This window comes from Lutjanus erythropterus, chromosome 23 (assembly GCF_056507025.1).
Source record: "Lutjanus erythropterus isolate fLutEry1 chromosome 23, fLutEry1.hap2, whole genome shotgun sequence".
NCBI classification, from domain to species: domain Eukaryota; kingdom Metazoa; phylum Chordata; class Actinopteri; order Lutjaniformes; family Lutjanidae; genus Lutjanus; species Lutjanus erythropterus.
In genome coordinates, this window is record NC_139339.1 from 4,085,619 (window position 1) to 4,113,204 (window position 27,586).

The 27,586-nt window shown below is 40.2% G+C and overlaps 1 protein-coding gene across 1 annotated transcript in view; it reads left to right on the top strand.

The window, feature by feature from the left end:
- Nucleotides 1–27,586, top strand: part of LOC146305427 (dachshund homolog 2-like) — a 123,646-nt gene that overhangs the window by 49,377 nt on the left and 46,683 nt on the right. The window contains exon 2 of the mRNA XM_084711898.1: nucleotides 11,689–11,804. Coding sequence (XP_084568024.1) covers nucleotides 11,689–11,804 — 116 coding nt within the window. The remainder of the gene's footprint in view (nucleotides 1–11,688; nucleotides 11,805–27,586) is intronic.

The following is a 27,586-nucleotide window of genomic DNA, read 5'->3' on the forward strand; positions in this document are numbered from 1 at the left end:
TTTCCTCTTCATTTTTGTCTCCCGCACTCCTTCGCTCCTCCTCCCCCTCCCTCCCTCGATTATGTGTCACACGTCTCTCCTCATTACTCTCATCCCTTCTTCTCTGTCGTCTCCCTCTCTTCATCTTTCTTACATCTTCCTCCTCTGAGCAGAGATCAACAATGTGAGACACTCTGCTGCCCGCTGACTGGTTAGCAATGCTGCTAGCTAGTTGACACTCTAATAAGACGAGCCCAAATTCTAATCTTTTTGAGCTAAATGCTAATGTCAGAATGCTAACATGTTTACAGTGACACTGCTAACATGCATAATGTTTACCATGTTCATAATTTTCCCTCTGACCAAATATTGGGTGAGCTGCTTTAAGTGATTAGCGATGCCGCTAGCCTGTTTACACGGTGAAACTAAGGCGAATGAATATGATCCACAAAAGTTCAACTTGGATCTTTTTTATTAGTTGCTTCCCCAGTTATTGTTGATGCTAACAGCATTAACAGCATGCTAGAAAAAGTTTGAGAACCAGTTGTTTAGCGTGTTAGCATGCATCCTCTCTCTTCATTGGTCATACATTTTTCCCCTCTGAGCAAAGATCAAGTGAGCTACCTGGTTAGCAATGCTAATTCCCTGTTTATAGTATAATAAGACTAAATGCAGTCTTCAGCATGCTATCATCATGGCATTTAACAGGTATGATCTTCACCGGCTTAGTCTAGCATGTTAGTATGCCAACACCTTCCTCTCTCTTTATCTTTCTTACATGTTTCTCCTCTGTGCAAAGCTCAAATGAGCTACCCTAAATTATTAGCCATGCTGCTAGCCTGTTTACACTAACCCAAACCCTAATCCTTTTGGGCTAATGTGAACATCAGCATGCTAACATGCTCAAAGTGGCAATGCTTCGATTTTTGTATTTCAGTGCGATATTTTCCTTACTCATCATCTTAGTTCAAAAGCTATCTATCTATCTATCTATCTATCTATCTATCTATCTATCTATCTATCTATCTATCTATCTATCTATCTATCTATCTCATTCTCCCTCCTACCATATGTGACATTCCTTCTCAATGTGGTGCATTGAAAACTTCCTGTTGTTATAGTTTGTTATGGAGCACTTCAAAGAGATGGAGGGAGGAGAGGGGAGGAGAGGGGGAGCAGAGGGGAGGAGAGGGGGAGACGGACAGAGAGAGAACATGGAGTCTGTTATAGTTTTACCTCTTAAATGCTAACATGTGAGAGCACCGTGTATGCCTGTATGAATTATCCCTGCTTCTTTCTGTGTGTGTGTGTGTGTGTGTGTGTGTGTGTGTGTGTGTGTGTGTGTGCCCACATGCCTAGGAAGTAAGGTAATGACGCTTAAAGCCATCACACACACTCGCACTCACACACACACACTCACGCAGACATGCAGACACACGTTAGCCCATCGACCTGTATAACTTGTCTCGTCAGCGATTGTGTGTCGCTCCCTTGGTGTGTGTGTGTGTGTGTGTGTGTGTGTGTGTGTGTGTGTGTGTGTGAGTGAGAGAGAGAGTGTGTGTGTGAGTGTGTGGTGTTTAATATTTAATAGGCGCTGGTTAAAAATGCAGGAGTGTTTTTGTCTCTTGTCCCGTAGCACACCTGTTCCTCTGGAGAGAGAGAGAGAGAGAGAGAGGGAGAGAGAGAGGGAGGGAGGAGCGGTGGATGGATGGATGGATGGATGATAAAGTGATAGATCCATATAGATGGATGTGAATATAGATAGAGAGGTGAACAGAAGGAAAGAAGGATCACAGGAAGGACATACAGATGATCGACTGATGGAAACGGATGGATGGATAGAAGAATAGATAGATACATGATGGATGGATGAATGTTCAGATAAATGAATGATGGAGGGAAGGATGATAGATGGATGGATAAATAGAGAGATGGACAGCAAAATGTATAAAAGTAGATGGATGGATGATGAGTGAAATAAGGTACGGACAGAGGGATGGATGGATGGATAGATGGATGGAGAAATAGATGGCTGATGGAAGGATGGAGGAATGGATGGATGGAGGGATGGATGGAGGGATGGATGGATGGAGGAATAGATGGATGATGGATGTTACATGTGCAAAATGAGGGATGGATGATCGAAGTAGATGGATGGATACAGATTGATACATGACTGGATGGATGGATGGTGAGAGGATGGATGGATGAGTACAGCAGGTGACTGAAGGAGGAATAGATGGACGGATAGAAAGACTGGATGGTTGAGTGAAAGGATGGATGGATAAACATGCAAAAAGATGGACGGATGGATGATCGAAGTAGGTGATTGACGGATGGATGATAGAATAACAGAGGACAATAAACAGAATAAAAGAGAAAGTAGAGGGACGACAGGTAACTACAATAATGAGAGAAGCAGAACAGATAAACGGACTGAAGAAAAAAGCGAGGGATGAAAAGAGGAGAGAGGTGTCATCAGTTAATCAATGTAGTTTTCTGTTTCCCTCCACTCTGTGTTTTAAGGTGATTTTTTTCTTCCTTATTATTCTCGCTCTACTTCCCTTATCAATCAATACTTATTATTGGACACCTCCGTCTCTCTACCTCCTGCGTCCACTTCTACTCATCCTCCTTTCCTTATTTCTGTCTTTTCCCCCCCTCTGTCAGAAAGAGGGGCAGAAAGAAGAGGGAGGAAGGAAACACACACACTTAAACACACACACACACACTTACACACACACACACACAATGAAGTCATTCATCTGTCCAATCAAAGAGGCGGAAGCCCAGAGGAAAGTAAACATCCATCTCTCTGTCTCTCTCTCTTTCTCTCTGTCTGTCTGTCTCTCCGCCAGTCCGTGAGCGTCCATGATTATGATGCCCCTGTGTGTGTGTGTGTGTGTGTGTGTGTGTGTGGACATATATCCCATTTCTCTGGTGTCTCTTTAAAAAGAATAGATTGTTCTTCTGCTACAAACAAAGAGTAAAGACACACAGAGAGAAGAAGAAGACGAGGGGATGAACGTCTGACACGATTTATGACGGACCAGAGAGAGACAGAGAGACGGAAAACAGACGGAGAGAGAGACAGAGAGAGGAGGGGGAGAGAAAGAAGGAGAGGGAGGGAGATAAAGATGGGGGATAGAGATGTAAAGAAGGGAGAGACGGAAAGAGGAGAGATACAGAAAGAAGAAAGGATAGGATGAGACGGAGAGAGAGAGGAGGGATGAAAGGACAGGAAGAGAAAGGCAGGGTTTGACAGGAAGAAGGAAAAGAGGGTGAGAGAAAAAAAGGAAGAAAAGAGGGTGAGACAGACAGAAAGAAAAAAGGAAGGGCGAGAAAAATAAAATGAATAAAGGGTGAGAAAGATGGAAAGAAAGGAGAGAGGCATGCAGGAAGAAAAAGTGAGAATGGAAGAGAGAGACAGAAGGAAAAAGACAAAGAAGAGACCGACTGAAAGAAAGAAAATTTATATGACAGACAAGACAGATAGAAAGAAAGAATTAGTGAGAAGAAAGAAAGAGGATGGAAGGAAGAGGCGAGTAATCGATGGCGAGGTTGTGACATCATGATTTGACCTCCAGCTGGGGGAGGGCAGGAGATGAAAGAGGGAGTAAAGGGGGAGACGAGGGAGATTAATGGAGCGATAGATAAAAAAGAGAAGTGACACTGAAGCAGAAAAAAAGAAGAGAGAGGTGTGTTTCTGAATCAGAATTAAAATTTATCTTTTCATAAGAGGTCAATATTAATAAGAAGTCAGTTTATATCTCATTACAAAAATTAAATATTATTTTTTTCTTTTTAAGTGATTTATTAGTCGACATATTGGTTTAATATCAGTATCTGAGAGCAGTGACTCATATTATCAGTACAGACAGTTAACCAGCTGTTCGCTGTTACTGTTTGCTGTTAGTTTCATCTTTGATTTCTTTCTTCTTTGATGATTCAGCGGTGATGAAATGACATGAAGGCAAAGATAACGAATCTGATCTGGAGTCTGTCACTGATCCACAGGCTGACGGTTAGAGTGAATTTAAACATGGCAGCTGGAAAACAAGCGTACGGAAGAGTACTGAAGAAAAAAAACACACGAGAGGAGCAACTTTTTAAAACTTAGCATTTTGAGAATGAAGTTTCAATGTTGAAAATAAATTCAAAACATCAAGAATAAAGTTTAAACATCAGAGAATAAAGTTTAATATCAAGAATAAAGTTGCATTGTCGAGAAAGTTAAAACATCTAGAATAAAGTGAAAATATGAAGAATAGTCGTCAACATTAGTGGCAATCATTACAAAAAAAATAAATCAGAAGAGAAAAGGATTTTTATTTGATTTTTTCATTTTAATTTATATATTTATATTTATATCTTTGACTTTATTCTAAAAAAAATAAATAAATAAAACAAAATAAGATAAAATAAAATCCTCTGCTGATTTTTTTTTTTTTAATCTCATGCGTGGCTTTAACACTCTTCTGTACAAAAATCAATATTAAAATCAGAATAGAGAGACACGATATAGTTACAACACTGTCAGCAAGTAATTAAAAACCATTAATCAATTCATTAGTGAGATGATTTTCCAATCATACAGTGACTCTCTGTATCCTTGAAACATTTCCTTTAAACTAGATTTAATTTTTTTTTTTTTTAATTTCATGCTCAGTGGCAGATAATTCACATCTTCACTAATAAAACTGAGAAAAAGAAGATCACTTTGTGAGAAAATCACAACTGGAATCGTTCAGATACACACAGTTTGCTTTTTGATGCAAGTACACCTCCACAGAAACATCAACAACAACAACATAATCAAGAAATCCAAATGACAGAAGAAAAAAGAGGAAAGAAAATATTGAACAAACCCTGAGAAAATGTTACCTCAACACTCACTTTCCATTTATCTGTAATTAAAGTTGTTCTAAAAGCAATAAATGAACAGAATAAGCAGAAAAATAAGATAAAAACTGAATAAGAACAAACTGAATGTCGCCTTAAATGAAAATGTACATAAAAATACGTGAGTAAAACTAAAAAAAAGAGGAAAACTTGAGAATTCAATAAATAAAATACTAGCTGATGAATCTTAAGAATGAAAACAAAATAATTCATTCAATGCCAGATCCTGGCGTGGGAATTAATTTCATCTGGACGACAACAATGAACAAAACACATTTCGACCTAGAAACCAAATACGAGAACAAAGACAAACACGAAGCTGCAGATGACGAAGGACTGAAACAGGAAACCGAGAAATGAAAGAAAGAAGGAAAAGAAGAAAGAAGTGAAAGAAAAAATAAAAATAACAACAACAAACAGGAAAAAAAAGAAAAGACAGAGGAGAAACAGATCAGTGCAGTGATGGAGAGATAAAAGAAAAGATGAAAGATTTTAGCTAAAGAGGGTTGACCCCTCGCTCTACCCCTCGTATTGACCGCGCCGCGCTTTGATAAACTACACTGTGTGTGTGTGTGTGTGTGTGTGTGTGTGTGTGTGTGTGTGTGTGTGTGTGTGACCTCTGCACGTTCCGAGCTAAATCAATCTGTCAAACGTGTTAGTGAGTCCGTGCTTATTCACCGCCATGCCTGTTTGTGTGCGTGTGTTTCTGTGTGTGTGTGTGTGTGTGTGTGTGTGTGTGTGTGTGACCGACCCTGACCGGCCATCAGAGCCAATGACGGAGTATTGATCAAGGCTCCGTCACCATAGAAACGGCCATTTGGGAGGACAGGCGAGGGTGCGCGTGTGTCAAAGTGGGAAGACTTACTTCAAGGTGGCTCATCAGATCATCCGGCGCGCATGTGTGCGTGCACGTGTGTGTGTGTGTGTGTGTGCGCAAAATGTCAGCTCCACGTTTTCAATTCGCGGCATGTTTTTGTGTTCCTGGCCAATTAAAAGGTCATCAAAAGACAAAAATACATCAGCAGCAAACACGTTGAACCTGCTGTGTGTCTCATGTTAATTAACATCAATAAGTCATTACCTCTTTAATTATGAGACATTATTATAATTACTGCAAACAAACAAACAGCGGCAGACTGTCTGCTTTGAGCTGCTGCGGCTCTGTAGGTTCCCGTTTGAACCGCTGTGTCAGATGTTTAGGGGACGTCTGTCCTGTTTTCTGCTGTAAATCAATCCATCAAACTGTGCCGTTCATACCAACGTTGTATTTTCTGAGTTTACATGTCGTTCTTTTTGAATGAAGAGTGTGTGAAGTTGAAATCAAACTCTTTTTGTGTACTTGCAATAATGCATGGATGTGAAAACTCCTTCCTGTAGCGACTGACCTGACCTGCTGATTGTTCCAGGTGACAACCAGGACTTATGTTATTATATTAACATGATGTACAGAGGGGAGTGAGATGTTGCAAGATCTCATAGGAAACGTGATGGAAGCAGATGTAAACAAACCGGAGACTGCAACAGTTGCAGAAGTTTTACAGAATGCCCCTTTCCCCTAAAACTTTCCAGAGGAAACTCATTAGGAGGTCTGGTTTTGTTTAGCTGTATTGTTGTGCAGCTGGACAGAGTCGTACTGTACAGTGTCAGAAACAAGGTGTGAAAAACTGTCATCAATCTGGAGAAATATAGAAGAACTGTGATCCTGGTTGGCGGCTGATTGGGAGGGTTGGGAAATATGCTCAAAAGGTTTATTTCCCCTCAAATGTTGTTGACAAATTTGTTAAAATTCATGTTAGTGAGCACTTCTCCTCTGCCAAGATAATCCATCCTGCTGACAGATGTGGCCTATAGAGATATTGATTAAACAGGATGATTATTGCTCAGGTGTGTCCTGGACTGGTCACAATAAAAAGGAAATGTGCGGTTTGATCTTGAAATTAGGGACTGGAGTGTGACTTTTTCACACAGGGCTACAGATACCTTTTTTTTTTTCCTAGGAGGGCAAAGTCATTACCTGCCCTACTCTGCCTCTGATTGGCTAGTGCTCGTTGCCTTCATTGACGGGGTTGGTTAGGTTTGAGGCATGAGGAGTGATTGGTTTAACCTGACCCGTCTGGGAAGTCGTCCATAGAAACTGTTTGGAAGAGGGCGGGCACTTTCAAAAGACACCCGGCAGGTGACAGGATAAATGATCGGCGGTTAACTTTAACCAATCAGATCAAACTCCAACTGATTCCATACTGAGTTGGAAAATATTGTCCTACCTTTTGTATGTAGCTGCTCAAAATTCAGAAATGTTTATTCCTGTTTTTGCTTCTGATTGGTGCGTCCTGCATGCTTTTAGTGTGCTCACAGTGTGAATGTGTGCAGGTAAGGAGGTCAATGGGGGTCAAAGGTCACTGTCTCACCTGTCCTGTGATGATTTCATATCGGAGTGTTTGTGAGGAGAAATGAGAGCCAGAGGAGACAAATGGACACGTTTCTATTTAAGGGTCTGAAAGCAGTCAAGGTTAAGGGTTAACAAATGAATGTAGGTCAGTGGACTGGCAGTGAGAGAGAGTGTGTGTGTGTGTGTGTGTGTGTGTGTGTGTGTGTGTGTGTGTGTGTGTGTGTGTGTGTGTGTGTGTGTGTGTGTGTATAGCCAGGCTTGTGCATCTATATGCAAGTGTGTAACTGTATGTCTTCATGCATTTTGTGTGTGTGTGTGTGTGTGTGTGTGTGTGTGTGTGTGTGTGTGTGTGTGTGTGTGTGACCTGCTCTTTGTTCCTGTGCTCGGTGCAGTAAGGAGAGTGGACCGTTGACGAGGATTAATGCCCAACATATGGCAACCCTACGGGACACACACACACACACACACACACACACACACACACACACACACACACACACACACACACACACACACGCTGCAGTCATTACTCTGAACAAAGAACTGTAAGGCTAATGAGAAGGCGATATCATGTGTCCTTTGCACACACACACACGCGGCATGGATTCACATGGATACACACACACACACACACACACGCACGCACACACCTTGATGTTGCTTATACATGGATGGATGCAGGTGAACACACACACACACCTGGTACTGTAACATGTATCCATTGTGAATGTGTGTGTGTGTGTGTGTGTGTGTGGGGGGGGGGGGTGGGAGAGTTGAAAGGTAGCAAAGGGGGGGTTACTGATGGAAAGGCTTTAAGGTCTGAATGCAAACACCTGTGTGTGTGCGTGTGTGTATGTGAATGAGAGAGAGAATAGTGTGTTTATTGTACAGGTGCGTGTGTGTGTGTGTGTGTGTGTGTGTGTGTGTGTGTGATTGAAGGAGAAAGAGAGGGAGAGGTGAAGCAGAGTTCAGAGGAAAAGTGAAGGTTCATGTTTTCATTTCTTCATGCTCCTCTGCCTCTCTCTCCCTCTCTCTCCCGCTCAGTGTGTGTGTGTGTGTGTGTGTGTGTGTGTGTGTGTGTGTCTTTTTCTCACGTACAGAATCACACCCCAAAACATTTTCAGACATTTTCTCTCCACATCTTTTTGCACACGTTCTCTTTTCCCGCTCTCTGCTCCTCCCAGTGGGATCTGACAGACACACTCATATGTTCCTGAACAGCTCAATATCCACTCTACTCTACTCTACTCTACTCTACTCTACTCTACTCTATTGTATTGTGTTCTATTCTGTTCTGTTCTGTTCTGTGTTATTGTAGTCACAGGAGAAATCTGTAATATATTTACTGTAATTTAGTATAAAATGGCCGTGGTATGTCATCAGAAATAACGGATATGTTAAGTTGAAAAAGTTTTTTTTTTTTTTTTTTGCCCATTTAACGTTGATTAGAGTTCAAATTAAAGCCGAATGTTTTGCAGAATGAGTAAGTTTCCGTTTATGAGCTGTAAGAAATCATTAATAATCTTGTAGAGGGAGTAGATGTCTGTAATAGTTAAATTGACCAAAATGTTAATGGAGTTTGGTCACTGAGCGTGTATTTTCAGAGCAGTGGGTTTTTGTTTTCAGGATAAAACGCGTCATTTTACATCAACAGACAACTAACAGTTATAAACAGTTGATCAACTTGCAGTGGAGGACTCACTGACGCTTGTTACTGTCCAAGTATAATGTTGCACACGTCATGCGTTCCTGCAGTACTCCTGCAGTGTTCCTGCATCATCATTAGTGGCTTATGTTAGAGCTGACAAATACACAGTTTAATCAGTTCATTACATACATGGTTGTGTAGTTGTTTTATTCTCCCTGGCTAGCTAATGATAGCCTACTCCTGTCTCTAGTTTAACTACTGCAGCTAGTAAGGGGGTTAGCTGGACATGCTATCGTTAGCAGCTCATATTAGAGAAGACAAACACATTTTAATCAGTTTATTACAGTTTGCGTCTGTGTTTTTTTTTAATCTACATTATTGTGTTGTCATTTTATTCTTCAGTTTTATGCCTCTGTCCCATTCTAACCTCTTTATTTTGGGTTTTGTCTGTTCTTTTCCACTCTTTTTTTTCTATTTTCATCCGGTGGCACTGTGCTGATGTCTTGTACAGGTTTGAGTTTTTTGGTCCTCTCTCTTTCTCCCTCTCTCTAGGTGTAAATGACTTTGGACGGCCATCTGTTACTTAGCCTCCCTGCAGAGAGTTGGCCTGCATGCGCACCTCCTGTGTGTGTGTGTGTGTGTGTGTTAGTGTGTGTGTGTGTGTGTGTGTGTGTGTGCATGCACCTTCCTTTATGTTTAGTTGCACGTGTGCAGTTACTGTATTCTTGTTTTTCTGTGTGTGTGTGTGTTTATTTATGCCTGCGTGCACATGCATAATACAGTAGGTTCTGTACGTGTGTGTGTGTGTGTGACAGAAATAAAGACAGAGCTGCTTGTGTTGTAGGAGTGTATTCAGGCTCACTTGCACATGTAGAACATGTCTTCCTGTGCTTGTGGGTGGATGTGAGACACTGTTTTACATCAGTGTTAGCATATTTAGCTCCAGTCAACGCGAATGTCTCCTTATCTGCCTTTCATTTTGGATTTAAATGTCACTTTTGGCAACACAGACCTAAAAATCTACAAATATATTTTAACTTTCAGTCATTGTTAGTGTTACTAGGTTTCCTGTCTGTGGCCTCTTCACAATAAAAGTCCTCATGCTGCAAAGATTTAAATAATATAAAGGCATGAATCAAGACGGTGTCATCCCTCTCTGAAAAAGAGAATAACTTTACTGGTAATAATGAAAAAAAAATCCTCAATTACAACACACAAATAAACTTTTGTCAAATCAAGTTAAGGAGCTCAACTAAAACAACGGCACGTTTTTTTAGTTGGTCCAACAATTCTTTCAGTGAGTCCATCAAGAACCAGACAGCAAAAAGAAAATCTCTAAAATATTTTAAGTGTACATTAATGTGTACATTAAAAAAACAAAACAAAACTGGAGAATATATTTTTTTTAAATGTCTAACTGCTTTTTTGAATAATGTATTGTCCCAGAAATAATTGCGATAAAGGACATTGTCCTTTTTAAGACCATTTTATGATATAATAATAATAATATAACAGCATAATTGTGCAAATAGACCCTTTCAAAGAGCAAAGAATATTCAGATTAGGGATATTAATGATTAATCAATTAATCACCAGTGGGAATTTAACCAATCAAAAATGTATTAATCAATATTTAATCAAGTCTGGAAAATGGGAGTAACTGTGCATCATGATTTGACATTAGTTTGTCTGACTGAGGCACAAGCATCTAAACACAACAGGCAATACTGAAGTTAATTTGATAATGTAATAATTGTGAAAAGCCGAACAAAATCTCACAGCCCTGGTTGTTTTGGGGCTTTTATTGTGAAACATTTGAGCGGTGAATACAAAATAAAAGCTCAAACAGAGTGCACAGTTGATTATTAAAATCATTTGTATTTTCAGAATATTATTATTTGTGTTATCTGTTGTTGAATCTTTGTGATGGTGACATAAAATGTGATTTATGACAAATGAAATATTTCCATATGTTGCGTCAGGATTCTTCCTCTGTTGTTTCATGTCAGGAGTCGATAAAGATTGAGCTCTTTCCGTCTCGGAGTGGGAATATTTGATGATGTGACGACTCCTGCTGCTTCTGCTGGTTTTAGTACTTCGAGGTGTGAAAATGTCACAGAGAAAAGATCACTCCGTTCCCCCCGGAGACACCGACTGCAAGAACGACCAATCAGGCTTCGCTCTGGCGTCTGATGAAGCGTCCTGACATCGGCCAATCGGGTGTAGCGTCGCCGCTCTCCGGTATGGCGGCCCCGGTGGAGGCGCTCTGAAACTCCTGAGCGCCGCGTGTTGTCAGTTTGTGATTCGATTACGTTTGAGCGACCTGCTGTCTGTGCAGGAACATCCAGCTGTCAACTTCCACCAACAGCACAGCACATATTTTTAATTTTTATACAGTATAATAATAAAAAAAACAGTTTTATCTATGGAGTCCTAATCTTCACAAGATTGTGACAAGATTTATGGACCAAAAAACTAATTGATTACTGTAAAAATGATCACCAGATGAAAAATGGGTCCAAACGTATGTATTTTGATTTGATGGTTTGTTGTTTGTAAAAAGCGTCCCCAGAAAAAAAAAAGGTTTGGGAAACGCTGTTACTGTTTGACCGTGGACATATCAGGTGGTATGAGACGTATAGACACGTAACAGTCCAGAGACGCCAGCGTGAGCGATCCCGATCCCTCCGTCTCTCCGTACTCGGCTCTGTGGATGTAACTCTATTCCATAGTAATTAATCTGTCTGTCTGTCTGTCCCCCCCCCTGCAGCTCTCGTCCGGGCCGTCCTCCGAAGCGTTGTTCCGGTGCAGGGATCCAGGAAAGCCCCAGGCTGCTCCACCCGGGCCTCCCCGGCCTGCTGTCCCCCAACCTGCTGTCACACACCGGTAAGACACAGAGACACAGAGACTCTGATCTCTTTTCAGCTCTTTTCTCCCTCATTCTCTCTGACTCTCAGTCTTCAGTTCCTCCTCGTCTTCTTTCTCTCCGTGGATTTATTTATTTTTATTTAACTGGGACAGTACAGTTACTATCTGTCCTCTGAAAACCGTGTATTTCAAAATGTCAGCGTTTAATGATTGAAGAAAAAGGAAAGAAAATGAGCTTTTAAATGATTTATTTAGGTTCTGAAATAAGCCAAATAAGAACGCTCTCATTTAGTTCATCTGGAAAAATCCAAATCACCACATTTATGTTTCCACTGGGTCCAGAGTTCGTACAGGTGCTGGAAATCCTTGAAAACACTTGAATTTTCATGTTTGAACGATTTGAAAAGTGTTTGGGTTTTGGATAAAGTAATTCGATAACTTTTTAGATAAAGAAATAAAATAAGTCAGACATTTACTGAGCCAGATTGTACAGATTTCATTTACCACAGCTGTGAGGTGCTGGAAAAGCTTGAAAATGAACCTTTAAAATGCTTGAAAAGTGCTTCAGTTTGACTTTGGAAAAGGTGCACGAACCCTGAAACTACCTGAAACCACTTACATGAGAATAACTTTTCTTCTCCTGTTTTTTTTTTTACGCTTTTTCTTTCTTTTATTATATTTCTCCAAGTAACAAAACGACAACACAACTCTCCTGTCTATTTTAACACCTTTTTCTCTATTACATCACACTGCACAGCTGTTCTAGTCTTTGGGAAAGTTTTACAAAACTTTAAACCTCCATTCATTAACAAGACTTAAAGTTTACAGTCATAAGGACTCTATGAGGCGACACTTCAGAGCGGTGCTTTGAGCTCGATGCTGATGTCACCGTGCTCACGTGTAAAAATAACTACAATTTGGTTGATGTGTTGTCCCAGAAATAACTGTGATAAAAGATGTTATTGTCATTTTTAATACCATTTTATGTCACTGATACAATAGCATAATAATGCAAATAGACCCTTTGAAAGAGCACAAAATATTTAGACAAGGGATGTTAATGACTTATCACTGACCGCCATTGGGAATTGAACTGATTAAAAATGTTTAAATCAATATTTAATCAACTCTGGAAAATGGGAGTAATGGTGCATAATTTGGCGTCGTTTTGTCTGGCAGAGGCACGTGATTATGGAAGTTCAGGGAAAAAATAAAATGAGAGAAAAATGAAAAAAGGTGCATTTTTTTAGGATTTTTGCTGTCGGTGACAGATGTGTTGTTTGGTTGGAAAGTAGTGGCACTCGTGCATAGAAGGAAAAACAAACACCCTACCTTGTTTGTCTTTAAACTAATCTAATTGCACAGGATGCAGCGACGGTGCTGCTGCAAAATAATGTAAAGGGGGAATTTGTTTTGGTGGAACATTTGCACGTCGGGAAGCGACTACATCGCTGCAAAAGAAAAGGCAACAGCTGTTTGCTTGTTCACGTTCGTACCCAGGTGCCGATTTGCCGTTTTCAGCGTTTAGGTTGCAGCTAGAAGGTCGTTCTCGTTTCCCGGGGACTTTGAAAACGTTGATAGCGGACGCCGCGAGCAGTGTGTATCCGGCGAGACTTTTTAGCAGTGTTGCTCAGGCCTACATGCCGGCATTGATGACAGGAATTAAAAAAAAAAGTTTTGGGGTACACAGTTTCGATGGATCAGACGATTTGGAACCTGTTCTTAACTGGAACCAGTTCTTAATTCCCATCAGACATCGACGTTTAGCATCAAAGTCATTAAGATGAATTCTCTGTAAACAATGAATGTTTGTGCAACATTTCGTGGAAATCTGTGTAAAATCTGTTATTTCAACCAACTTTTATGATGGAAGTCCAGGAGAAAAATGCTTTTTTTTTCTTCCTTCCTTCTCCTTCTACCTTCATCCATGTTTCCCTTTGATCTTTATCTCCGTTACTCTTCTCGTCACTGATTCCTTTCACCGTCCATTCCTCCGTTCTTCTTCCTCTGAAGCTCTTCTTTCCTCCACTCATCCCTCTTTCCTCTCTCCGTTCCCTCCTCCTTTCCTCCAGTATTTCCTCTATCCTCTTCTCTGGTCTTTACCTCGCTTTTCTATCCTTTATTCTTTGCTTATCCCTCAACCCTCTTTCATTTCTCCTCATCCTCTCCTCTCTATCTCTTTCTGTCCATCCCTCCATTCACACCTTTCCTCTTTGATCCATAAGTGAAAGAAAAAGAAGGAAAAAAAGAGGGATTTTTTTTTCCTTTTTTTTCGGCCCTAAAAGTGAAAATGGGCAGAAAGAGAAAGCTGCGAGAAGGGGAAAAAAGAGGGGGGAAATGGAGAGAAGAGAGGAGGAATGTCGCCAGAGGAGATGATGAAACCTAAAAACGAGTGCCAAAGAGAGAGAGAGGGAGGGAGATGGAGAGCAAAAAGATGGTGGGAAGAAAAGAAAGACAGATTGTTCAGGAGTTGACAGCAAACGAGTGGAAGGATAAAAAGATTAAAAACAGAGATCTAGACGTGTGACAGCGATGGAGGGATCTGGATACAAGAGAATAAATGAACGGATGAAAAGAGAAGAAAAAAGACGTCGAAGAAGAAGAGAAAAAGACCTGCAGAGAGAGAGAAAGAGAGGCTGAACGAGTGCAGACTGCATGGTGGTGTGATGAATGACACGTCTCTGGGGTCCCACTCCTCCATCTGTCCATCCCTCCCTCCTCCTTCCCTCCCTCCCTCCCTTCCTATCTCCCTCTTTTCTTCCCTCCTTCTTTCTCGACTCATCTCCCTCCCTTCTTTCTGTGCTCTGTCATCCCTTCTTCAGTGTTTCCCTCTTTTTTTCTTCCATCTCTCCTTCACTTTCATTCCTTTTACTGTCTCCTTTTCCCACCTTTATTTCTTTTTTATCCCACTATCTCTGTACTTATTTTCCTTTTCTTTCTTTCTTTCTTGTCTCCTTTCTTTCTATCCTTCCTCACCCCATTTTCTTCTTTCTTTTTCCTCCAATCCTTCCTATCTTTCTCTTCTTCCTTCTCCTTGTGACGATGACCATAATACCGCGGTCACATAATGCCTGATGCAGAGATGAGCTCGTTACCGTCATCGCTGCAAATTTTACTGCCAGCATTTTATATTAATCATCATAAATAAATGGTAAATTGATAGTTAATTTAACATTAAAGCTACGTAAAACTTGCCTTGAAAAACAAATGCATTAAGATCTAAATTAAAATAAAACACCCAATTCAAACCCAAAACAGAAAAGTGTGCAAAAACTTAGAAATCAGATTTAATCCAAATTCATTTTGTCATTTTGTCATCTAACTTTTTTATATGCTCACTATTATGTACATAAAATCCTATATTACATGGTTAGAAGACAGTAGAAGATTTAGGTTCACAGAGGCTTTAACAAACAATATTAAGTGTTTGTTAATAATAACAAATGATTTGCAAAACTCTAACGTCTATAAATATTGTTTGAATGGCTGTTATGAACTGAAGATAATAATACTTTTGTTAATCCAAAACATCTTTCCTTAACTTATCTATGTAATTTTGTTGTCTCAACTTACCCAAGTAGTTTTTGTGCCTTTATTTTGAAAGACGTTGCATATTTATTACCACTAAACTTTTCATTTGTGCAAAACGCTAGAAGGTAACCAACAGTGTCGTAGTTGAGGAAGTGTTACATAAAAGTTGAAACTTATGTTTATGAAACTTTACAATTGCTTAAATAAATAAATGGTTCCTTCCTCTCCTCCTCATCCCTTTATTTCCTTCTCCTCTTCTCTCCATTGTTTTCCTCATGTCTTTTCCTTTACCTCCTTCCTTTCTTATCTTTCTTTTTCAACTTCCTTACTCTAATCTTCCCCTCTTTTTTGTCTCCTTTTCATTCCTCTACCCTTTTCCTTTTGTCTCCTTCAGTCCTCCATCCTTTCTTTTAACCCTCCTTCTGATCTCTCATTCTTGCCCTTCTTTTTTGCCTCCTTCCTTTCTCCTTTCTTTCCCACTCATTTCTAAAATCACACCTTCCACACTCCCTCATTCCTCTCCTTCCTTGCCTCCCTCTCCTTCCTCCCTTCTCTCTTCCCTCTCTTTCATTTCTAACTTCACACCTGCCATCTTGCTGTCTCTTCTCCTACTGTTTCTTCTTCTTCCTCGCATCCTTCCATCTTCTACCTTCCCTCTCTCCTCCTCATCCTCTCATTTCACTCCTTCCTTTCTTTCTGTCTTTCTCTTCCCCGTATCACTTCCGGCTCCATCTCAACCTTCACTTCTCCTTCTCACCTCACTCTTTCCTTCAAATCTTTTTCTTTTTCCTCTCCATCTTTCCATCCACCCCTCCATCCTTCGCTCCGTCCTCTTGACAGTGACTGTTGGCCTCCTTCTCTCCTCCTCCTCCTCCTCCTCCTCCTCCTCCTCCTCCTCCCCCCTCTCTCTCCAGGATAAATAAAACATGGTTGTGTTTAGTGACATATGGACACAGCTCACTGTGGCATACTAATGACACACACACACACACACACACACACACACACACACACACACACACACACACACACACACACACACACACACACACACACATCAGGTATGTGAGTGTGTGTGTGCAGAAGTGTGTGTGTGTTTGTCGAACATTAGTGGAACCCAGAGAAAACATTTGCTCACTTATGATCGCTCATTAGCTCACACACACACACGCACACACACACGCAGTACATATATACAACACACACACACACACACACACACACACACACACACACACACACACACTCTTGGCAGTCGTCGGATGTCGCATTCCGCCTCAGTCACACACTCACGCACACACGCAGAGTTGGTCGTCTTAGCGGCCCTGCGTCCATGGAGACGCCACGTTGCCGGGGGAGACGGGCTGTTGTTTACGACCTCGCGGGCGCCACGGCGATGGGGGGCATCGGCCAATCACAGATGGACATTTATCACACTGTTAGAAAACACAGAGTGGGAGAAGGAGAGAGGGTTTGGAGAAAATCGTGAGAAGATGAGAGAGGTGAAAGAAGAGGAGAGAAAACTGGATGGAAGACGGAAGAAGAACGATGTTTGGAGGAGAAAGAGTGAAGGAGGAAGAGGCAGAAGTAATGATTAAAGAGAGAGAAGGGTGGAAAAAGAGAACAGAATCGCGTGGTGAAAAATTTCTGGTCAAAAACAGGCTGTCTTCACTTAGAGACTATTCTCACAGTACAGAGGATCTTGTAAAATGTCTCACAGCACCTTTTTCTTTTAACCTATTAAACATCTGTGTGAAATTTTATCACCATTATTTTAGGAATTTTTGATGGCCAAAAATATGTTTTGTGTGATAATAGCGACCTTGACCTTTGACCCCGTAAAATCTAATCAGCTCAGCCTTGACTTTTTTATCAAACTTGAGGGAATTCCCTCCAGGCTTTCTTGTTGCGTTCACGAGAATGGGACAGATAGAGACAGTTACCTTAAAGTTTGACCTTTGACCCCCAAAATATCCCTGAGTCAAAGTGGACGTTTGTGTCAGATGTAATGAAATTCTCTCTGAGCATTCTTGAGATATCACGTTCACGAGAATGGGACGGGTGGACTTCAGGTGACAGTGACCTTGAACTTTGACCTTTGATGACCCAAATCACCTAATCTTGAGTCCAGGCAGACATTTGTGCCAAGTTTGAAGAAAATCGAAAAACAGCATTTTCTGTCGCTTATCAAAATATTTTAAGTTTAATTCTTTGTTTTACAATTTGCCACGTCAGGCAAGTGAGACGTGAGACGGACGGAGAAATGGGGATGACCCCGGGAAAAAGATGGGAGTAGGGGGGGAAAATGAGGTAGAAGTCGAGAAAGAGAGGTGGACAGAAAATGTATTAATCAACAGTCCAAGTTTTAAAATAAAAAGTCTGTACTGAAATACAATTTATGTATTATACTGACTCTGAATTGACGAGAAGACTGTCGACATGTGACGCCTTTCATCCTGTGAGTCTAGTTATGTGTTTTTACAGACATGTAAGAAATTATTAGTAAGTGATATTTCTTGGTGAGAAGTCGGAGTGATAATTTCCCATCCTCTCTGTGGCATTGGATAAAATAGGAAGACTGTTTAAATTGATTCCAATCGAAGAGGACACCCATCAGATGTATACTCTATAGATTTTGGCCCCCCACTTATAATGAATCAATGAATCCGGCGCCCTTGGTAAATAGAGGAGGGAAAGAGGAGGAGAAAGAAAGATAAAAGATGGATGGAGGAAGAATTTTGAACAGACTGATAAGAAGAAGAAGCGTGAAAAACTGGAAGAAAAGAAAAAGAGTTTGAGGGAAGGAGCTGCTAAGAGAAGACGGTGGGATGGGAGGATGAAAGATGGAAGAAGTAAAGACAGAAATGAGAGGGTACAGTATACAAGAAATTAAGATGGAAAGAAAGTAAAGAGGGTGAAATGAAAGACAAATAGATGGACGACAGCAGAGCGAGGAGAGGAGGAAGAAGTCAGAAAGTGGATGAAACAGAAAGATTAGAGAACGAGGGAGGAGGCATAAACGACAACAAGAGAGTGATATCAGTTTAATTGGCCTCATCTTCCTTAACAAAGAAGCTGTGATGATAAGCGTGGGAGTGTGTGTGTGTGTGCGTGTGTGTGTGTGTGTGTGTGTGTGTGTGTGTGTGTGTGTGTGTGTGGTAACCTATGCAGCGTGCTGCGGCACTCATTTGACTTGTTAATTCACTTCAAAAACAGCTCAATGGTTCGCCTTGTCTTCTAACACACACAAACACACACACACACACAGCTACAAACACACACACACAGCTACAAACACTTGGGATACAGAGGCGCATAAACAAACCTACAAACACTTAATGCACACATATAAACACACACACACAAACACACACTTCGTACAAAACACAAATACACTTTGCATGGACACACACACACTACATGAATACATATTTTTGGCAAAAACGTTTGCAGTGACAAACATAAACAGATCAGACGCATCAGCTTTCACACGCATTTAGCTTGCTTGTTCGAACACACACAAACACACAAACACACACACACGCACTTCTTACAATACACACTTTGCATAGATACGCACATCGAACATGAACACATATTTTTGGCAAAGATACACGCAATTTGCAGTAACAAGCATAAACACATCCAGTGCATGGGCATTCACACGCATTTAGCCTGCTTGTTCGAACACACACACACACACACACACACGCTCTCCTTACAAAACACAAACACACTTTGTGCAGATACACATACCATACAATAACACATTTTTTGGCGCAAACACATTTTGCAGTAACAAACACAAACTCATCTGGGGCATGAGCATTCACACACATTTACCTTGCTTGTTCAAACACACACACACACACACACACACACACACACACACACACACACACACACACACACACTTCTTACAAAACACAAATACATACATTTTGCAGTGACACATGAATTTAAACACATCAGGTGCATGAGCATTCACACGCATTACCTTGCTTGTTCAAACACACACACTGGCAAAAGCCTGCACAAATTCTCACGTTTTGCAGTGACAAACACATCCGATGCACAAGCATTCACACGCATTTACCCCACATTTTACCTTACTTCTTCGTACAAACACACACTTCTTAAAAAACACAAAATACACTTTGCACAAACACACATACAGATCATGAATGCCTGTTTTTGCAGTGACAAACATACATACCTCTGACACATGAGCACTTGTTCGAACACACACTCGCTTCTCACAAAACACAAATACACTTTGTACAGACACATAGTACATGGACACACTTTTTGGCACGAATAAAGACATTTTGCAGTGACAAACATAAACACATCTGGCACATGAGCATTCAAACGCATTTACCTCACTTGTTCATGCACACACACACACTTTCAAACACACACGAGCACTCTGTGTAGGTTACAGATGAAGTGCTTTCAATCTTGTCATGAAAAGAATACACTCATCTGAGGACTCTTATGTGCACCTGCAGAGAGAGGCAGAGGGAGGGTGGAGGACTGGAGGGGGGGGGGGGGATGAAGGGGGAGGAGTGGGGAAGCGAGAGGGAGGGAAGGAGGAGGGCTGAAGAGGACTAAAGTGACATTAAGTCTTTTTTTTTATCTCTCCTCCTCCTCCTCTTCTTCCACCTCCTGCATCACATTTTCCCACTTTTTTTAAACGAAAAACTAATCACACATACACACCATGATGAGTGGCTGCTAGCGCCCCCTATTGGTCGAGCTTGTTGCTGTAGAAACCATCAGTAAGTAGTGAAAATATACTAAAAAATAACAAAATAATATAAGCTTGTTTCTATTATTTTCAGCTGCTGAAAAAAATCTACAAGAACGTCAATCAAAAGCAACAAAAACTAACGTGGAAAAAGACGGTTTGACTGACGGCTGAAACACCACAACACTGAGCACAGGACCAAATAAACAACAACAACAACAACATAATTCTGTAAGATTACAGTTTAATTGAAATGATCTCGTGCTCATAAACTGCTAAAAGTGTGAAGTTCTGCCAGAGCAAAATCAATGAGGTTATAAACTATAATAACCTGCAGCACACTTCATTACAATAAAACACTCTGAACTGCTTGTTTTTATCAGCCTGCAAGTAATTGCTGCTAATAAAAGGAGATTGTTGGTGGTTGTTTTGCTTAAAAATTTGATGTCCACCTACATGATGATTTATTGGACTTTGCAGTGCAAGGTGGAAAAAAACACCTCCTCATTTCTCCTGCTCCTTTAAGTTTTTTTACTTTTCAAATTCATTTTACAGTACAGCATCGACCTTAACTACCGTCACAGCTTTCAGTCATATACTTCAGCATAATTGGTGCCTTTATGGACGGACTTGATTCAGCTTGCTTCCTGAATATCGACAATATTCTGCATTTCACATAACGTGCTGAGTTGGCTTGTTTGAAGATCTGCTCTTGTGTTGCAGCAGGATGAATGAGTGAATGACTGAGCTGTGCGTGGGAACGTGAAGCTCATACATGCATCAAAAACCTGCATTTGTGGATCCACAGGATTCTTACAAGACTTTTCTAGAGTTTCACTTGCAAACGAGGCGTTGAAAGGCTTTCTTTACGGCGTCCTCGTGTCACACACCTGTGGATCTTTAGCTATGATGAACATACGGTGATTACATAATTTTTAACTCAAACTGCGATGCTTTATACTTATTTAAGTACAACAAAAAACTGGCTCATACAACAACTGTCTTAAGCCCCAAACTACTGACTTTAAACAGGAAATAGAGTCTATAATTTTTTAATTTTATCAAGGGGTAGAACACCCATCATTTACTTTATTAGACAACACATAACCCATAACCAAGTGTTTTTTATATTTTGCCCTGTGACTTGTTGATAAATATACAGTCACACCAGGAAGTTGCAATTGCAACAATTAACGCAAATTCAGCCAATATCCTTGAAATTCTGCACAACTTTGCAATTTTGTTCAAATGCCACAAATTTGACTAATGACTGTAGTTTCCTGCGAGTTCCCTCACAATCATAGATGTAACCAACTCGATGTTTTGATTTTGCTTCTTTGTAAAACCTAATTTACATTTAAAGCATATTTTGTCTACATTTTTGAACGATGTATAATGAAGTATACAATATTGTTTTTTTTTGTTTGTTTTGTTTTTAGAAAAGCTGCAATGAAATCAGGCATTTTAGGTCGCAACAATTCCCCTGAAAGACCTGCGAAATCGTTGAGGGACTGAAAACTTCAAACCACTGACTTTAAACGGGGTGATATAATTTCAGACTATTGAATTTATTAAGCAATAGAATTCCAGTCTATTAACTCTGCAAGGTATCAGAACCCGTAATAACTGACATTAACATACAAAGGAGCCAATAACCAGCATCTCTAACTAGGAGGAGAATCTTCAATCATTGACTTTATGGACTTGATGAACCCTGTATGGGACAACAGAGGCCTGTACCATTGACTTTAATGTGACAATAGAACCCTTTATTAATCTTTATTAGGCAACAAAACCCATGACAATCAACATAAACCGTTAATGGAATCACCAACCAAAATGATCCACTTTAATAGACAAAAGAACCAATAATCATTGTCTTTTATAACAAATGGATCCACTTAACATTGAATTTAATTGAACTGTAACCCATTGACTTCAACAGTAGATCCACTAACACCACTAATGTTACTGGTTTACTGAAGTCGTCAACCGACAAAACCAGCTGTTCTTCCAGGTAAAATCGAAAGACTTCCTGTTGAGCTCTTTAGAGACTCAAAAACGTCTTGAAGTCGAAGACCTGGCAAAAATAATGACTATAAAGCCGGTGACTGTCTACTAGAGATGACACAAAATGGCCGCTGTGAAATGGTTCCAAATGGGCGCCTTGGACTTCCAGTGAAAGCTAAAGATGGGCGACCTAAGTGCCCGAGTGCGGGGCTGAAATCTATTTGACTCAGCACAAGAGCAATCGACTGCATTTGTAAATTGGCACTCCGAGTGCTCACAGGAAGAAAGAAAAAAAAAAAAAAAAACAAAACAAAAAAAGAAGGCCAGAACAGTGTGTTTCTAAATTCAGAACACAAAGAGCAATTTCTCTGTTTTCCTGTTTGTTTTATTCAAAGTGTCACTCCGTCTCTGAGAGCGCGTTCAGAGCACTTCGTCAGAGATGTAGGTGCAGCGGATTAAATATTTACAGCCGTGGCCAAATGGGGTGGGTTTCACGCGAGCTCAGGAGGGGGGTTCAGGACTCTCGAAGATCACCCAACAGCCTCCACCGCCGGACTCAAAGCTATTAAAGACCATCCTGACGCACTGCGCTGTGGAAGGACACTGTCAGATCTCATTTAGCGTATCGCCTGCTGCCATGTGGCATGTGGTGGATGCTTTTACTGAAAAAGGCCTTACAGTAGCAGGACAGGGTACACGTTTTTTTTTTTTTTTTATGATGGGCGGGGCGTTAATGAAAGTACTGGACACAAAGTCCAGATGTTGTGTTGAGAACCGGACGTTTGTTGGGTTTCCACATGAACAAAATGAAGAATGCACTAATAGAGAGTGAAACTAAAAATGTGTGTTGGTCACCTGAAGGCAGAAGTCTTAATTTAATCGAACCTGGGTCAGTCTGACCGAAAGATCAAACTGAACCATGACTGGGGTATTTTTCTGCACTTTCCAGGAAGGTACTGTCAGAACTGGAAAAAGGAACAATAAAGCACAACAGAGGAACAGATCAAGTTAAAGTGACATTTGGTCCGACAACTTCATAAAGAGTCAACTCATAAAATTGTTGGCACTTTTCATTTATTTTCCAAGAGGATGAAAGTCTTTTTTTTTTTCCCCTCAAACTTTGCCTCTCTATAAACAAGGCTCCACAGATTGTGTGGAAATGATTTAACCTTTTTCTAAACTCATTTCCTGTCCTTATTTATAGGAGATATCAAAATTACAGGGGGAACAATAAGAAAATGTTATATATTCATTACCTTAAGGGAAAATAATACCTACCTGTAACAGTATAAGTAGCATCAGTGTTTTGACTTCCTCTTTGGGCAGAGGTGTTTGACCCTAGAACGCCCAACTTTGTGCGTTGGACGCAACAGCCGCAGTTTTCCAAGGGCTGCTCTCACCATCCAAAATATAAAGTATGGTCGGCCTTAGGATCTCATACAGGAAAAGAAAGCTAGATGTAAGGCATGGCCTGAAAATATCTACTGAAAAGCCTGAAAAATATAGAATTTTGAATGATAAATCAAAATTAAAGTCTTTATTAAAACCAACCTTGACTTGCATTTCCCCTCAAACTCTTATATGGCCTTTGAATCAGGCAGATCAAAGTCCGCATCACGTAAACACTGGTGCTAAAATCCCTCTTGATTTCTTTCGAGTTGATTTTTCTGGCGATGTCTGTCACGTTACGCCGACGATTCACTTCTTTCCTGTCACAATCCCGTTTGTTCTCACTTCCTCTTCCCGTCTTCTCTCCTTTCCCTCCTTCGTCCTTCGGAAAGCATTAGGATGCACGCGAAGGAAAAAGAGATGGGTAAACAACGTATGGACAACCCACAGGGGACCACTGAAACACATACACACACACACACAGGAATATATTTATTCTCTCTCTCTCTCTCACTCACACACACACACACACACACACACACACACACACACACACACACACACAGGCTCTATATGATGCGTGTGTCTTTGAAGCAGTCTGTCAATCAATCACACACTAATTCCCAAGGTTCCGTGGTCGCCATTAGCGACGGGGTCGATGCTCGGTAACCGTGGACACAGCGGACAGCCATCGATCTGAGAGAGAAAGAGAGAGTGTGTGTGTGTGTGTGTGTGTTTGATAGTCATGATGGAGAACAGTATTGTGGCTCTGCCCTCACTATTGATTGTCTTCTGGTTGCATTGAGGCGAAGCGGGCGTTCTGACTCTGTGTCCGAGTGTGTGTGTGTGTGTGATCCATGATTTGTGTGAGTGTCCACCCGTGTGTGTGTGTGTGTGTGTGTGTGCAGGGCTGTTTCCTGTATCTATATGCATCTTTGTGTGTTTGTGTGTGGGTTTCAAGGTGTTCCTGAGTAATCAATGTGCAACTCCATTTTCCGTTTTCATTCCCGCCCTCTTTTCTCACTTTTTCTTTTTACTGTTACCAAGTGTTTATTCTTAAATTTTAAAAGACTGAACTGCCAAAATTTCCACTTGAACTTTTGACTTTTGCCAGAATGAAACAGAAATAGCAGTCTGTTTGTTTTTTTTTTTACCCAGAATACAAGAAATTAATGTTACTGGTTTTATTGGACAGAGTTTGTCCACCACTTTGGTCCAGACTGAACTGTGTCAACATCTGCTCGACTATTAGGACCAGATTTAGTTCTGACATCCGTGGTCCCAGGAGGATGTACCTCAGTGACACCAACATGAGGTTAATATTTGTTGTTTTGAGTGAAATATCTTGAAAACTACTGCAGAGATTGTCATAAAGTTTGATGCACACATTCATGTTCCCCTGAGGATGAACTGAACCAACTTAAATTTGTCCAGTACCTTAGTTTAAGACCAAATGTGTGCAAATCAAATGATATTCCAATCAGTCTCAGCTAATTAGCAGCTTTAGCAGTGCTAATTTTATACCTGCTAAACATCAGCACGTTAGCATGCTGTCTTTAGCATTTAGCCCAAGGTACTGCAGTGTAGGTCTCTTTTTTCCTAATTTTAAATAAGGTGTCATCTTTTTGAATAGAAGCTGTGTTTACATGCATGTCTTCAGTCAGTCTTTCATTTAAATATTAGCCTGCGAACCAGACAAATCTGCAGAGCTCATGTTTTCATTTGCTATAAAGATTCACATTTGTGAATTAACCAGGTAACGCCAGGCCATTTGATATTCAATGCAATATTCAAATCACATAGCGTAAAATTCTCGCTCTCCAGAGTAAGTATGTTTGGTACAGACTCCAACAAATGTCATATCATCACACTTTTTTTTAAATTAAAAAATGGAATGTAAAAATGATCATTTCCACTGAATGTATCTCACATTGCAATCACAGTTTCAGTCAATAATTGCAGTGTGATTTTTTTTATCATCGTAGCTAAAATCTCAAACAGCTAAAAACTTTTGCAAACTTGTAGGTTGACAGGCGCGGAGGGGAAAACCATGGGTCGACAACAAAAAGCAAAAAGATTCTTGCAAACATCTTCTGTACTTGCAGTCAAAGATTTAATAACAGTGTTACTAAACCTTTGCAAGTGCAGAGAACAGTGTGTGAGACTTTTTGGTTTGTAAGAATCTAAAAACATTTTGCCTTGATTTCACATTTTTTGCTTACTATATGATTCCATATACTTTATTTGCATATTTCACAGCTTGATTTCTCCAGTATGAATCTAAATTGTAGACAAATAATAGAAATAAACATTTAATGAGAGGATGTGTCCAAACATCACTCCATTCATCTTTTTCTTTCATTCGTTCTTGTTTTCCCAGACAACAGCGCCCAGCGTTATTCCTCCCAGTTTCTCTTCTCTTATCTATTTGACCCTCTTTGCTTCCATCCATCCCACTTCCTTGTGTCACTCATTCTTCTTTCTGACTGTTTTTCCATTTCCACACCTCTCTCTGCCGCCCTTCCATCTTTATATCCTCTTGTCTCCATCTTTTCTCTCTTCTTTTCACATCAATCCTACTTCATTTCGTCCCTTGTTTTTCCCCCCTCATCGTTGTCTTCCTCAGCCTCCTTTAGTTTTTATTCATTCTCTTGACCTTTAATGCATTTTTCATGAGCATGTTTGCACCTTCTGTTGTGGTGGAAAACAAAATTAATACATGTTAAGTTTTTATAAATATATATATATCATTGCATGCATCACCAGTTAAATCAGAGAAAGCATTTTGAAAAATGTGGCCCCCTTTTTCCACTTTTCATGCATCTTTTAGATCCAACTGACACTATTTTCTGTAACCTTCATTTTGTGTTTGTGCTTGTGAGCAGCAGCTCCTTATGGTCCTCTGTTCCTCCTCTCTTCAGTTTTGGCCTCCTTTCCTCCATCATGTTTCTCCATTTCTTTCCTCCTCCTCTCTCTCAGCAGGACGGCAGACAATACGTCTGGTCACTCTGCCTCAGGCTTCTCTCTGTCCTTTTCCTTTCTTACTCGGTCGCCACTACATTACAGTAGTGTACTTGTGAAACAGACTGTATTATAAACCACTTGGATTCTTGTAGAGTTTGGCACAAATTCAGAGTTGGATTAAAATGTATTATTAGGGCATTTAAATTTGAAATAGTCACAACTAAGGGACTAATAAAATAGATCTCTATTGTTTCCATGTTAAGGAGCACATTTAAATACATGTATAGATAAAATAAATGACTCTTTTCTTCATTAAGCTGCTAGTTTTTAAAGGTATAATATGTAACATTTTCAACATTACAGTGTCTAAAAACAATGAGAACTATTATATATATAAAATGTTCAAACTCAGATAAAAACGTAAATTTATTCAAGGCATTTCATTTGATCAACTGTCAATGGCGTGAGGATGTCAACAAATGTGACAAAGTGTAACTTGAATCAAACTTTTATGCACTCAACAAAAATATAAACACAAGACTTTTGTTTTTGAGTTAAAGTAAAGGACCTCAGACATTTTCTGTGCAAATAAAAGGCTTAATTCTCTCAAATGTTATTCACAAATTTGTTCAAATATATGTTAAACCTTTGCCTGGATAATCCGTCCACCTGACAGCTGTGCCTTGGACTGGTCACAATAAAAGGACACATAAAATGTGAAGTTTTGTTTTGCAGTCAATCGTGGCTACAGACATCTAACAGGAGGGCAAAGTCATGACCTGCTAAATGCTACATGCTAATATTGTACAAGTTGTCTGTTAAACCAAAATTACAGATGTGAGACCTCCACCAGAACCTTGGTAGGTCTGACTGACAGAGGTGGTCTCGGTCTGCATCAAACCGAACCACGGTTCCGTCCATTTCTGACACGAAACATGTTTTTGGATGATTCAGGGTCAAATTCACACGCTGATCTTCTTACCCTAACCAATCACTCCTCATACCTAAACCTAACCAACCCAGTCAAAGAAAACAAGGAGTCAATCAGAGGCAAAGTAGGGCATCATGTCTTTGCCCTCCTGGGAAAAAAACTTATTTGCATCCTTAGGTGAGAATTTTGAGAGAAAAAACCTTTGGTGTGCACAGAAAGACTTTT